General features: G+C 27.1%; 1 protein-coding gene across 1 annotated transcript in view; it reads right to left on the reverse strand.

Annotated features, from left to right (window-relative positions):
• Positions 1-16,286, reverse strand: part of LOC132924326 (zinc finger protein ush) — a 97,506-nt gene extending 81,220 nt beyond the window's left edge. Inside the window, exon 1 of the mRNA XM_060988555.1 lies at positions 15,574-16,286. Coding sequence (XP_060844538.1) covers positions 15,574-15,613 — 40 coding nt within the window. The 5' untranslated portion in view covers positions 15,614-16,286. The remainder of the gene's footprint in view (positions 1-15,573) is intronic.
• Positions 16,287-16,708: the final 422 nt, after the last annotated feature.

Consider the following 16,708-nt stretch of genomic DNA (forward strand, 5'->3'; position numbering starts at 1 on the left):
AAATGCGTTATTGGGCAAATGACTTGTGTGCAGTGTACACATTTTTTAAATTATACTGTTACACGAGAATTCTACGTTTTGTGGTTCGGTTATATTATGTTCTGCAGCAGTCAGCACTCACTGCAGAGTTTAAATTCATACGTGTGTATTATTTTTTTTTTTTTATATATTTTCCTTTATTTTAGTCAATGATAAGATAAAGGTTTAAAAAAATGACTGGTACGTAGTACGTGATAAACGAACCTATTGATCATATATAGTAATACATTATACCTTTTATATTATATGTAAAGAATATAAAATAATGTACACATTTTATAATGGATCAATAAGCCATACCTCGTAAATATAATACATAAAAGTGAATGAACAAATTGTTTACATTTATTTTATACAGTATACAATATTATTATAATAATAATATTATACTGGAATTATCAGATAAAGGCGTGTCTCATGTTATTTGTGACAAAAATCTTATAATTTCCTGTGCTACGAACATATGCGTTTTTATATTAAATTGGAGTTCTTTATATTTCTGAAAAATCTCTGATAAGAAATCTGATATTTACCATTTCAATTGCCAAGGATTTTGTTATAAAAATATATAACTTAGTTTTAATATTACTATTTATCAGTGACTAAATTCGTTTGACTTCGTTTAATCGTTTATAACTTTATAATATTAAATATTATACTTGTACAGTTGTAAATACATTTGATTTGTTACAATAAAACGCTTTAGCCACTTAAAATACCATAGCTATTGTAGTTATTGTAAGTATTATAACGGTATTAAAAAAATAAATATAGTTCCGTTTAACAATGTGTTAATTTTTTTTTTTTCTAAATCATTCTTCCTTTGGACAGATCATGGTCCGCGAATCTGTGATATTATCGACCTATCATAGTACCTAAATTTAACAGATTCGAACCGCTTATGTATATAATGGCATAATGCTATAATATGGCTTCTGTAGTATAAAACATTATCGAGCTAACTATAATACCGGCAGGAATTCGTAAATTTATTTTTTATTCGATGACGTAGGTACGAAGGTATATATGCGAGGCACAAGCTTCATGATAAACCGATATCGCGACGTCGTCTCCTATTATATAAAGTCACAGTGAACGCAATCAATAGTCTTTTCAAATATAATATTAGGATTAGGTATAGGTTTAATAATATTATGTATTTCGCAATAATCAAATTTTAAATTATCTTTTCCTCATAACATTTTCGCAAGCATGTCCAGCTGTATATCATCACTGTAAATGTACAGTATAAATCACTTAAATACATAATATAAAACACACAGTTGTTGGAAGACCGTTATTTTTTTTCCCATAGTGTATGATATATTTTGTCGATAAAATCTCGCGCAGAAAACGACTCAGAGGAATCGATCCCCCTCCCCAGATTACTCACGGATCGGGTCTGCATCCGCCGCCGCAGTTGCCACTGCTACAGCAGGCGCGGGCCGAAAACCACTTAACCGGATTAGCTATATTATTATTAAAAATACGTATTCCAATGGCCGGGTGTTCCGAAACCCAACAGCAACATATGAGGACATACGGACGTCGTGTGCATTATCGTTATCAGTAATGTGGTTTTTTTTTTAATATTTTTCTGTCGACCTTGAATGAAATAAAAATAAAAAAAATTTAAGAACACACACACGACACACACTTCTAAAAGCTGTTGGTTATTAATATTTAATACGGTTCACAGAGATAACAATACTGGATTGATCAGCGCGTGTGATCGTCACGGTTTTCGTCGTCTACTACCAAGCCATCGCTCACGCGGCTCAGTGATTCGTGCTACCATCTATATCATTACGGTCATGGCGTGGCTTATTTAACGGTGGTGTAGCGTTGCAAACTACTGACTTTTGAATAGACATAAAAGACGAAACATTTTTTTATTACACGCATTATTGAATATATATTATTTATATTATATAGCGGAGAAAACTGAAATATATAGATGTATAAACGAGACAATTATCTTCTTATTTAAAGGCTCCGTTAGAAAAGCTATGTTCGCACCACCATGATGGCTGTTAATAACATTATACTCGTGTAATTTGTATAATATTATATAATATGCCAGTGGAGGCAGCTATTTCCTCTCCGTGATTCATTTTAAAACTCTCGCCACCACCTAACGGTTGGCCCGGGTACTTGATAATCCGTCTATGTCCATATATACCTACATAATATCAGTTCATATCCCTTTCTTTCAAAAAATAACAATACTGCACGACAACGACGACGATTACGACGACTACACGCGACGATAACGATCGTATGGTTGCAGCACGAGAGATCGCTCTTTACGCGCCACGGCGGCGACCGATTAAATCTATCACGGAACCGAGGGCCGAGGGGCGCTTTTCACCCCCCACACCCGCCGACCACCGCCGTTCGAATTATAACAAACTTACAAACGCTGTGCACACATTATATATAATAATATACAGAGCGACGGTGGTGGTGGTGGATGCGTAGCTGTTTGCTACGGTAAGCGTGTATACACTGTACACACGTATTATAGTTGATGGCCGAACCCGTGGACCAAGTTAATTCCGGTACACGAGCCTTGGCTAGACGTGTATATAGTCCCAACATAATAACTATAAAACACTTTACCACGCACCACCCTGTATACACACGTCAATCTACCCTCTCTCGCCCACGCTATATCGCTGCGCCCGTATACACACGCCCACACACACAAACACACACATGTGCTATATCTCTGCGTACTTAAATCCCTACCCACCACCACCACCGCCACCACCATATTACTTGACGCTGGTTCGATCGTATATGTGTGTTTGTGTGTATATAATTCCACCGCGTTATCTGCACGTCGTCCATCGTTATCAGCGTGCCCGGTAGAAACGACCGTCTAAAAACCTTTTGCCGACGCACACACACACACACAGACCAACACGTTATCTCTCACAACATACACACACACACCCCGCGTATTTGTACGTATAATATATAAATATACAGTGCGTATGTATGTGCATACAGCGTGTGCGCGTTCCTTATCAGTATCATGCCGGTAGGGTCTATCCGTCTAACCGTGACCGGTTGTATACAAGTAGTATACAACAACAAGCGGGCACACGCACACACACACACACACACACACACAGGACACCAGTCGTCGAGCGGTGATAGTATAATATGGAGCTGTGGTATATGATTGTACAGCGTAGTGGTGGAAGAATGCACGCAAGGGGACCGAGAAAGATAACCGGGTACTTATCATTATACGCGGCCAGGGCGTAAAAACAATGCACCGAATAATTTTTTTTCCTTATATACCCCGACTAGCTACTAGATACCACGATATATAATGATCCTCAGTAATAACAATATACTAATATAATAATATATTAATATATACAAATATGCAATTAATACAATGATGTATTTCATTAAGTATACTTACAAAACAACAGTATGTTTTAGGACCGCATAAAACGATAGCAACACAGTAAAACAATATTACATTTATGGACACTAGATTCTTACCGTGAAAATATTTCTGTTCCGATCTATGGGAATAAAAATTGTACGATAATAGTTAGCTTTATATGCATGACATTATATATTTAATTACAACTGCAAGTAAAGGCACCTATTTTTTGTGAATATTTAATGATTAAAAATATTATAATATACTAATATAGCTAGATACGTTGTACAATTTTTTTTTCGGTTATTAGGTACAGCGGAATAATATAATATTTTGTGAACTGAAACAATACACTTATTTTACTGCCGTTGCTTAAGTATTGTTCAAATATTGCTTAAGTAAACATCACAAAGACTTATATATATCCTATATATATATATATTATATTAAACTGCAGGTAAACATTAAAATAAATACAATTTTTTGATTTAGATATTAATTAAGTATATTATACTATATTGGACACGATAAATATAAACATTTTAAAAGCAAATATTTTAGCTAATAAATTACTTAGCGAATAATTTTTCTGAAAATATTGACATATCAATATTAAAATTCAAACGAGTAAGTTATGTATTCATACGAGTTATTTAAATTTATGTAAGTATAATGCGGATAATAATAAAAGATGTTTAGAAGGTATGAACTATATAGGGACTTGATTAATTTTAGTAATTAATAATAATCTTTCAACATTTATAATTTGTAAAAATAGTTTAATAGTATACTAAACACTAGGACTAGATTCAATATTACATCTTTTTTATATTTTTTCATACATAATGACTTTTATCCTTCACATATAAACATTTTAACTTTAACTAGCATAAAACTACAGCAGATTTTTGTTTTGATGCGTCAAGATTTCCACAAAATGTATTCGCTAAATAATTTACATTTATAACATGTATTACTTATAAATTGTAACAAAGACATATACGATATTTTCTTTGCTCATAAAATATGTAAACTCGTATACCTAAACTAGCACATGCAGAATACCTAGTGAAAATGCTTTTAATGATACTAATTAGATAACATGAAATAAATTATTTAGTATTTTGATATTTTATGATGCAGATAAGGTAACGGTTAAACGACATTCGTTATTCTACACAATGACAAACACTGGTATTATGAAATCTAATGGATATTTAAAGTGTTTATGAACACGTCAAAAATAAACAGTTTTATTGAATAACTTTATTAAAATAATATATGATATGAATTATAAATTGTTAATTTTAAATATATTATGGTTTTTTTTATTTTTACGTTATACATTTTAGTTTTTACTTCACAATTTTCTAGGATAATTTATATAAAAAAAAATTATTTAAATAATATATTTATAATTTTTTATTACATTATGATTTATTATAATACATAATTTAACAAAACTATTGGCCAAATATAACATGCTGTCATAACTCAACGTAGAGATATTATACTTCCTGTATGGCGAAAATATTTTTTTTTAATTATAATATTAAGCAGATAATAAAGTTACTTTAAATAAAAATGTATTAAGTTTCAAGTATTATGTATATAATAATGAATAAAATAACAAAATTACCGTGAATAATTGGAGGGTATGAAAACAATAATAATGCCCGCCCTATTTAAAATAGTTATACAAGTGTCATGTTTGTAATAAAACTGTGCAAAATTATTTCTGGTCTTAAACTGTTAAATGTAATAAAAAAACAACAATCAAATTATCAAAGGATATACGACTAACAAATTATGCACTTCAATTATAACGATATGACTATTTCAATTTCTTTTATATTTACAATTACTAATGTATTACTCCTAAAATATTTTTATGAAACTAAGTTGTTTCATTGTGAAATTGTCTCCCTTAAGCACTTGATAACTTAATTGTACTTATTTGCAAATAATTAAACTAAAATAATTGTAAAGCTGTAGGTATGGTGTATATGCTTATACTTAAATAAATAACTATAAAATACAAATCATCTATAAATATATATGAACATTTATTTAAGGCGTTAATAATTTTTCATTTGGGAATAAACTGTACATTTTTTTGTGTAATTAATTAACCATTATTAGTAAAACCGTTAAAAAAAAACACAAAAACAGTGGAATAAAAATTTGTATACCTACTGTAATTTATATTTTGAGTTATATTAACACACTATATATCTGATAAATGTGTAGATAATACAGTAAGACAAAACAACAATTCATAACTATATCATCATCAATATAACATAGGTATTACATACATTTATGATGCATAATGATTTACGTAAATAATTACCCAGTATATTAATATATTAACTTCACTGTTTTCATTGCATTCAAGTTTTTGTCCCCTCCACGAAGAATTCGTACGTCACAATTATTTAAATAAATGTCTATATTTTAATATTTTAATTCATTGTTCAACAGAATAAAATATTAATCATAAACTAGGCACATACTGACATACAAATAAATATTATAATCATATAGGTCATAGGACATATATGGTTTAATGATATCTCATATCTGATAAATTGTTGACATATTATAATATACATCCAAATCAGTAATCACATAAAAGTCAAACCAATATAAAAACAGTATTATGATTTGTGTATACCTATATTTATTATACGTCTACACACCTTTACGCATTAGTTACTAATAAGTAATAACTAATAAGTATTATTAATCCACGTTATAATAAACATATACATAGTTAAATATTAATACATTATATTCTTATTTTACATTGTATATTGCAAATAAAATTATAAATTGGCAACTAAGATTTTTGGGGATATTATATGGTGTATAGATAGAATAGGTTAAAGTAAAATAATAATCTTCCAAAATCTAAAAAATGTTCTATAAATAACTATTAGAGTCCTCTAACTGTATATAAATTATTAATTAATTAATAATAATTAGACAGATTTGATGTATGCGCGGCCTATGACGCTGAAGAGTTCTGCTACCTCTTCGTAACATTATATGCAAAATTATATGTTTTGACTATACACGTCCATTTTTAAAATAATTTTGACATTTATTAAAACGCATTATTGGTATTGGAGTTAGTTAATGAAGTTTTATCTAAATCTTTATTGGCACTAATAAATTTAATAAAAAGTTTTTGATGTGTATCATGTTTACTGACATACTATATATCATAAAATATATGTAATACACATATACGATATACCTATACGGCTATACGGCTATACGGATATACATTTAAAGATCGGTTAAAAAAAACAAAATTACTACGAACACTTATAGTAAATTATTAGAAACCAAATCGAATTTCTACTTCTTTTAACGAATCTAAATTAATCTGATAATCAAAGATAATTACGAATTAAAACGATGATTGATAGTACTAATATACAATGCTTATAAATGAAGTATGAAATAAATTATAATTTTCTAAGAATAATGAATACAAACAATACATTATGATTAACTACAAATATAAAATCGTTTGATGTTTTATTGGCAATTAACTAAGAAACTAACGTTATAAACAGGATTATAATTTATCAATAGTGACATCATATCGGAGTATATATACAACTGGCAAAGAGCAAATAAGATAATCTTAACTCCAAGTGTTTAAAAAAAGTTAATTTAGACAAAATTATTGCAGTTAACAAAAATCATAGGTTGTTACGTAATATAGCATTTAAAATGTATTATTAATAAAACAATTATTTATAATGAATATTAAAATATGAGACAAAAATATATTTTAATACTTTATCTTTTTTTTAAATACGAAATTAATTGTTTTTGATCTAGTGTACTGTAGTAAATTTTAAATCAATTACAAAGATAAATTATTAACAAGTTTAATTGTATTTTGTTTTAATCATATTATTATCGTTATAATTATTCTTATCAATATTATACTATGAAGTATATACTACAAAATATAATTTAAAACTTATTTAATAGCCATAAATAATACATTATATATTTACTTTTAAAATAAAATGATTAATTTTATTTTTAATTCTAACATTTTCAGGTGGTATAACATCACAATTGTTCCTAATTATTAATCTAAACTTGATCCGGTAATGGTTGTATCAATGCACAATTTACCATAAGCGCATTAAAATAATTCTATAATACAGCAAATAATTTTATTGTAAAAATAAATAATAATAAACAAATCCAGCGTATACTATATTATTAAGTCTGAACATAATTTTATAGCACACGGTAGACGGAGCGAGGAAAAAGCGATTTAAATACGAAAGGTGACACAGACGTGTCATGGCAATAACAATAGAATTAAATCCACAATATATGCACAACTTTGGTTAAAAAAAATAATAATAGTGTAAATGTGTAAGCATGCATAGATAAAATAATATTATTTTTGGTATAGGTCCAACTGGTAACGAGAAATGGTGAAATCCCATTATTATTTGTATGTATTTTATGTTTGTAATATATTATTATTTATTATATTTATATATATATATATACAGATGAAAAAAATACGACGGCGTTATCATTGACAATTTGCAACGAATGAAAAATCGTATTTCCATTCACGGAGTGAACGGAATCTGGGAGGAATAGAATTATGAACGTCAGCTAAAAAATATTGAATGAGAAGAGTTTTTATCTGAAGTTGAACAAATATTAAATATATGGCAGTATGGCACAATAAAATGTTGATTAAAATATTATTTTGACGCCATAAATTATGTTATGTATAAATGTATAATAGATAATGATCATTAATATCTTATCATTGATCAATTGTATTGTTTACAGAAAATCAAGTAGATTAAGGTATACTAAGATGGCTCCAGTGTTATTATATAAATACTCAAGTCAAAATATTCAAATACTTTTTAAATACTCAAATCCATATTTTACGAACAGATTTTGAAAAAGAACTTGGACATATTATTTAAAATACTTTTTCAAACTTTTTTATTTCTTTTTATATATTTACTGTTTTATTTAATTACCAATACTAATAAAAAAAATCACTAATAGATATTTGTACATAGAAACTTTATAGTTATTGTCATTTATATAATGTCTAGTTTAAAATTTACAAATTATCTTTTTTAGAAGCGTTAGTAACTATCTATTAGTAATAAACCAACCAGTTTAATATTAGTATTTAGTACCTATAATAAAACTAGTATTATCAATCAGCCTATATCACTGTACCTAAGTAGACTATTTTTATTTTTGACCTGTCTAAATTATAAATCAGATCCAATTCGATAATTGCTATTCAAAAACCACCTTCAAAGTTGAAAATGTATGTATTTTTTAACTACTTATCATGTATAGTGCTAACATATTGAATCCACTAAAAAAAAAACATATTTCTAAAATCTATACATTCATCAGAATCTAAAACGTGATACAAAATATAATAAGTATATATGTATGAGTTTGCAAATACTTTTTTTGAATTATCTGTATACGAATTAACTGAATATTTAGTCCAAAAAGAAGTTTCTGTATCTATACTTTAAAACTTTTAAATATAAAATAATTAATGTTTGTATTAAAAATATGTTTTTAATTTAATAAAAAATATTTTTTTCGAGTAATCAATTAAAATTTTTAATCTTAAACCTTAATTAAAATAATTTATATTTTATCTTATTACTCGCATAGAATTTAAAATATTTAGGATAGCATAATAAATAAAATTATTTACAGAGCTCAATATATAAACTAAATATATCCTTATCTCAATAAAAACTATTTGAATCGTTGGTGTATTTTTCTTGACACCCTTATACCTATATGGCTATATAGACTATATAGACGCCACTATTGTTATTGGATAATTCGTGAAAGATCCTATTCTATTCATGGCTATTAATTTCCTTTAGATTCAGCTGTAGAAATATAGAATAATACTATAACACTCTAACAATGTTCAATGACTATTAGAAGATTAGAAACACAAATAAACATTATTTATTTAAAAAAAAATCAAGTCTTATTATATTTAAATATGTAATTTTTAAATTTATCGTTTATTATCATTAAAATGTATATAATTGATTCAAAAAACCGGAGAACACGCCTTAACTGTATTGTAGGTTATGAGATTAACAATACATTGGGTAGGATAGCACTGTAATGATGAATTAATGCAACGTTTCCCAAAGTGTGTTCCACCGGACAATCTCAAGGGTTTCGCCAGATGTATGTGATTATTGAGAAAATTATTTTATATTATATTTAGAATATTAAAAATTATTATTTAAAAAAGGCGGTTCCATGAAACACAAACTATTTCTTAAGGGTTCCGTGGTCGTAAAAGTTTGTGAACCGCTGAGTTAATATATTTGAATTTAATAATAAATCTAGACAGGTTATATAGGTTGAATACTTAAATATGATTCCGAGCAAAGAAGACCCATGGATCAGCATTTATTTCTAAAGATTATTTATATTTAATATTAATTTAAATATTTTGAAAATATGATTGTGTATAAAAATTTTTAATAAAATTAGCAAAAAGTTTAAAGTTTTAATTTTCTACGATAAGTAATTTTTGAAGAGCAATAATATAACTTAAATCGTTTTAAGGAAAATTGTTATTTCATGTTCTTGTACCCAATTTCATTAAAATTTAGACATCAAACAAAAAGAAAACGTTTATGTTAAAATAACTTCATAACCTAGATAATTGAAAAATCATTAAATGATACATCGTTAATAACATTCTCATTTATGATATATTATTATTGAATATTTCGATTGTAAGTTGCAGTAATTTACGATGTATACACCTATGTGTCATTTTTTTACTATTTATAAAACGATTGGGAATAACAACAATTTTACTGGGTCCTTAATTATAATTTTGAGTATTTCGGAAGAGATACAGTCAACGAGTAGATGGTATAGTATATAAGGAGGAGGTTATATGATAAATCGATATAGATAAAAAAAAATAAGTTTGGTTTATATACGTATATAAAGGTTTCGTAAACAAGGAACGCCTAATGGTCACGTTGTGTCTTATTCATAACCGTCCATCCGTGACCCTAGAAAATAAAAAGATAAGAGAATTTTTTTCATCGACTCTTTTTATCCGTGAGAATCGATGACGTAATTATACAAATATTTGAATACGTACAATCGTGTATTACCTGTTGTCGTTTTTACCCCTCATCATCATCGGTCTAAACCTATACTAATATGATAGCCAATAGGTATATAAAACACGTCGGAGCAATCAAAAACACTAGAGGTCAACATCACACTAATGGTTAATAACTCGCGTTTTCAGATAGACTTTAATAAAAATGACAACGTTTTTTTATGTTATTTATATCGATGCACTAATAATTATACTAAACAAAATTAAATTAAATATCATATACATATTTATTTATTTATATTTAATTAAGTCAAATAGTACAAATAGTTAGTTTTAGATAAAATATTTCCAATTTCTTAATGCATAAGTACCAAAAAATTTAACTAAAATCCTACTATTTATTATTATAACTTATAAGTAACATGTTTTTTTTATTAATAATTGTCTTGTACCTAACCATTACACGTCAAATACTAACGTAAATACATAATAGTATGTAATGGTAATAATGGTATATTTTAATAAAAGTATAAACATTAAAAAATGTATTATTATAATTAGATATTTAGATCGCTATCTAAAAGCATATTTTATAAATAAGTCAATATAATTTAAAATATAATTTCAATAAACAAGTTACTATACCGTTGTGAGATAGGATTAGTTTAGAATAACTATGATGTTTTTAGGCAATGTCGGCAAAGGTCCTTTTACTTGTAACTCTTGATTCTAAGAATTGTTGATTACAATGATTGTTCATTATTATAATTTTATATAATTGTTATCTAATTATAAATCACTTGATCCCTGACAGCATATAACTTATTTTATTATCACCGAATCGTATTAAGTGAAAATAATATATAGTATCTATACTTTTTAACGTTCTATTTAAGACAGTCGTACAAGAACAAAACACTTTATGTACATTATCATTATCTATACAAATGATTTAAGAGACACTTATCCATAACGACGATGTTTTTACTTTATTATCATTTATTTTTCATACTGATTTCTTATCATATAATATATATGTATATAACTTAAACAAATTTTACGATAAATATATTATTTATTTTCAACTTAAAAAATACTAGGTATATTCAATTGAATCAATTTAGTAAGAAAATTGTAATATTAAAAACATTTTATCGTTTTCCAAATTACTATAATACATTGTATTACAATTATTACATTCCTATAATGTCTATACTTACCTAAACCTACTGTAAACTTATTAAGTATCTATTATATATATATTTTTAAATTTAAATTGTCTTGATATTGTAAAATCTTAAAAAAATATTTTGACTTTATAAATATTTGATTCAAATATAATAATTTATTGATCAGAATTAAAACTACTCGAAAAATAGTTTTTTACCCGCTTTTCACTTTCATTCATTTTTCTTTTAAACAATATTTTTTACAACTATCTATTTATTTGAATTAAATATAAAATTAAAATTACATTATTTAATTCAATATTGCCGATATAAGTATAAAATAAAAACAGGTATATTGTAGTTTTATCATAGTAAATGGAATTTAAAAAAAAAATAGGAAATAATATATCTTGACACTTGAATCCTAAGTGTTAATAATTATGCCATATTTATCGACCAACATTGTATGTATAAAGAATATCAAAGTTTAGTAGCTCAAAAATCGCAAACGTTTTTGCACCTTTGTTCTTTGTACAATGTAGGAATATGATTACATAGAGTATAGACTATATACTACTATATTTATTTACTATATAAATCTATATCTACAACTATAGATGAGTATGTACTATATTATACGACTATCGTACATCGATTAAATAAGTAAAAACTTGAGTATTTAAGATTATAATATTATACATATGAATACAAAACAAATATAGTAATATACTATCTGTTCAGACGCGTCTTTATACCCATTTGAGGGGGGATTTATTAGTATATTATTTAACCAATTATAATTTAAAAATAATTAAAACTAACTTTATTATATTGAAAAAAAATAAACTATTGTTTTTAAATACCATTTGTATTTTGTAAAAGACCGTCATCAACCCCTCCCCTCCACCTCCCACTCAATAAAGTACCTGTATCTGTTTAGATATTTGTTTATTTATTGATTATTATTTTTATTAGGTATACATTAATTTATATTAAATTTAAAGATCTTCAGTTTCAATCATTTGATTCTAAATAAATTAAACACCTATCATATTGCCTATTAATTAATTTTACTGCAATTTATAAATCAAAGAGATTTGAAAATTTTCGCTTTTATTCTTGTATTATTTTTTTCCAATTTTAAAATTTAATTTATAACAGTTATTAACTATAGAAAATGCAATATTTCTATCATCAGACAACATTATTTTATTTAATTCATTCAATATCCTAGTAAAACCATGTGAGTTTAATGCCGTTTACGGTGTAACAGTGATCTTTAAAATGTTATTGTATGAAAAATAACCTATATTAGAAAACTAGTTAAGGATTTCATTCTATAATTATGTAATACAATATGCACAACTCATGAGGAAGTATGTATGATGATATCTGTGAAATTCTTTAAAACCCTATTATACTTATTAGGTAACTATTATTTTTTCTTTACAATTTGCAATGATGTATTGGTAACACCATCATCATCTATATATTATTATTTTTTTATGAATAATAAATCTGTAGCGCTGTAATTTAAGTAAATAAAAAAATTAGGAATTTAATTTAATAGGTAACAGTCTTTATTTCTTAAATGTATAAATATTAATGTAAAATACAAACAAAAATCATAATGTAGATAAGAACACATATTTGAACATTTGTAACTTGTCGAACATTATCTACAATATGTAAAAACCATCATGCATCTATATTAGACTATTTTATTATTAGCCTCTACTTCAATGCTTAATAACGTCAAGTCAAACAACCATTCGGTGTTTAAAATATAATAATACAATATTTATTATTATTTTTATTTTTGTCAGAATGGGGCGGGGTGAGATTTATCCGAAGAGATTATAATTAAAAGAGGGTGTATGGTAAGATAACGAAAAAACTACAGCCCAGAGATGACTATCGTTCGGTAACATTGAGAGATTTAGAGATGAAAACGCGGGCCTGGATCGAGTTATCCAATAATGTTATCAGCAGGATAATGTGAATGCGCCGGGTCCCATCAGCTCTCGGCTAATCTGAACGACTCATCTGGGGAGTCCAACCGAGATGATAGAGCACGAACTATCAAACATCATCAAGGGCAAACCTATATAACCAGTCTACCCAAGTGTATATATACATATTATAAACATATACATACACGTGCATATAAAATGCGTGTGTATGTTATTATCGCAACTATGAGATAGGTCACAGGACCCAATGTGTGACAAACAACATTTTCTTTTTTTTTCCATTTATAACAATATGCAGTACAAAATAATATATCATATCGTAAAATCCGTTTTTGTTTTATTCACAAACAAAAAATAAAAGATAATAACAACAATATTTATTATTCATGTATCTGTTTAAACTTTCAAATTTTGATACTATATTATCTTAAATATATATTTTTAAAACAATTTAAGACACCTTTGTCTAACACAAGTATATAACCAGTAACTATTATTGATTAAATTTTTTTTTAATAATATTTAAATTATAACATTATACATTTCCAATACTTAGTACTTTTTAAAGATATTGTTATAATAATAATAATATACAAGACTTCGTAAAGTTATACAACCTATATAAGCGATACGAATTTAAAATTGTTTTATTTTACTAGTAGGTATGCCGCTCAAATATTGTTTGACATACGATATTATACATTTTATTAATTCCAAATTTTTTGTAAATGATCAAATATAATTTTCCAATGAATTCATTATGTGTACTTGGAAATGCACAAAATCAAATCAGTGATTAAAATCTATGATATGAAGAGGTAGTTTAATGTCATAATATAAACATGTATAATTTGAATTTAATCTATTTGTTTGATTTTTTGCATAATTATTAAAAAAAATATACCTGATTAAAATACAAGGCATGTAATATTTCGGTCTTTTATGATTTAGGCCACGTTTAAATGAAAATTATTTCTGAATTAATAATAAAAATCAGAAATCTTAATTAATTCCGCATTTGTAATACAATATAACATACATTTAAAAATATAAAAAATATTTATATTTATAAACAACCATCAAAAAAACCTAGCTAATCATTTGAATATGGGGAAGATATCTATTCCCAAAGCAGACCGGGCTAAATTGGGACAATTTTTTATCAGATAAAAATTTAAGTTAATATTAAGATTAAAATTTATTTCAGTAATAATTGTTTTATTAAAGGTAAGTGGAAGTATCTTGTATCAAGTATGGTTGTGACTTAAATATTTATATTAATATCGATAAATAATAATTCATTCATTGCAATTTGTACAACGTCATTCCCATATAGGACTCGAGAGACGGATAATCGCTAATTGTAGATTTGACAAAAAACGCCACGATACTAAAGTCAGCGATTATCGTACGCAACACTTGACGTCCACGTGTTCGGCGGACCACTCGATAACCCTTGATAGATATCTCTACGTACTTTTTTTTCTTTACACTCTCTTGCTCTTGGGTTTTATTATTAATTTTATCAGAACCAAATCCTCACTATACGTCTACACACGGCAAGTCCCACACCACGCGACCTCAATCATATATATTATCATCATCGGACACAAATAATTATTGTCGCGATAATATTATTATTAATAAATATAATTATATAAATAAAGATAACGATAATGATAATAATCGCCTATCACATATCTATCGATGTGTAAATGGGTAATGCAAGCAAGAAGCATTGTGCATTATTATTATAGCCTTATAACTTATAAGAGTATTTTATTATAATATAATTATACAGGTACATATTATATAATTGAATCTTACGTTTCAGCGGCTTCGGGTTGCTCTGTTTCCTTCTGGACATTACGGCTGTTTTCCTCTGACTAACGGTCGGTGATGAGCATCTTATGCGCGACTACCAGTCATTATCAATTAATGGCGGTGGTGGTGATGGCAGTTGTTGTAGCAGTGACACTAGTGACAGGACAACTGCGATAAACGACGCGTTTTTCAATATTTACTCTTCACGCGCACCAGCCCCGGGCAGATAGATAACGCGGTGCAGGTGGCGATACGACCGATTTTATAGCGCCAACTTTAAACGGTGTTGAACATTTAGATTTAAATACTTTATCTAACATATAGTATTACATATTATAATTTGTAAAACAATACGGTGGGGTCAAGATGTGTGCGAATCGTTTGACGTAAAAAAACACCTATGACAACAAATGTAGTCCTTAGTGACTTTTTACGATGCAACAATTTGGTGAACAAAATATTTTTTCAAGTTTTTTTCTAATTTTTTTTTTTAATTTAAATTTATTAGGTGATTCGAAATTCGATATTTACTAATAAAAAACGAGCGAATTTATTCTTTTTTAATCTTCCGTGGCGACGTTACGGTTACCGATGGTAATTTTCAAACGTATTATTTTGATGGAGCTAAAGTGCGAGCGCGCACGCGCTCAATTCACGGACATAAACGAAACAACAGACTACACGAGTCGGACGCGGCAATGCGACTGACGACGACGGCGGCGGCACACTGATACGATACAACGGAGGCGGTAGCGGCGGCGCCGCGCCGGCCACACCGTTATCGGCGAACGAACCCACATAATATTATTATTATTATTATTATTATTATTACTATAAATAATTATAATTTTAACCGTATATTATTATAATAATATATTACTACATTAAATTATTCTATTATCCAGACCTCAAGTGATATCGTGGATATAATATATTATGTGTAACAAAAATATTACAATGCCAATTTGCTCTTATAACGTTTTTATGCGCCATATTATAGTTAATATTATTATTATTAATATTATTTATTACACAATTAATAATATTAATATACAAAGTTTAGGTATTATTAAATATTGATATTACACTATTACAGTTATTTTTGTTTTAAAATATGTTTTAATAGTGAAACAATAGG

This window comes from Rhopalosiphum padi, chromosome 3, assembly GCF_020882245.1.
Source record: "Rhopalosiphum padi isolate XX-2018 chromosome 3, ASM2088224v1, whole genome shotgun sequence".
In the NCBI taxonomy this organism is placed as follows: Eukaryota; Metazoa; Arthropoda; class Insecta; order Hemiptera; family Aphididae; genus Rhopalosiphum; species Rhopalosiphum padi.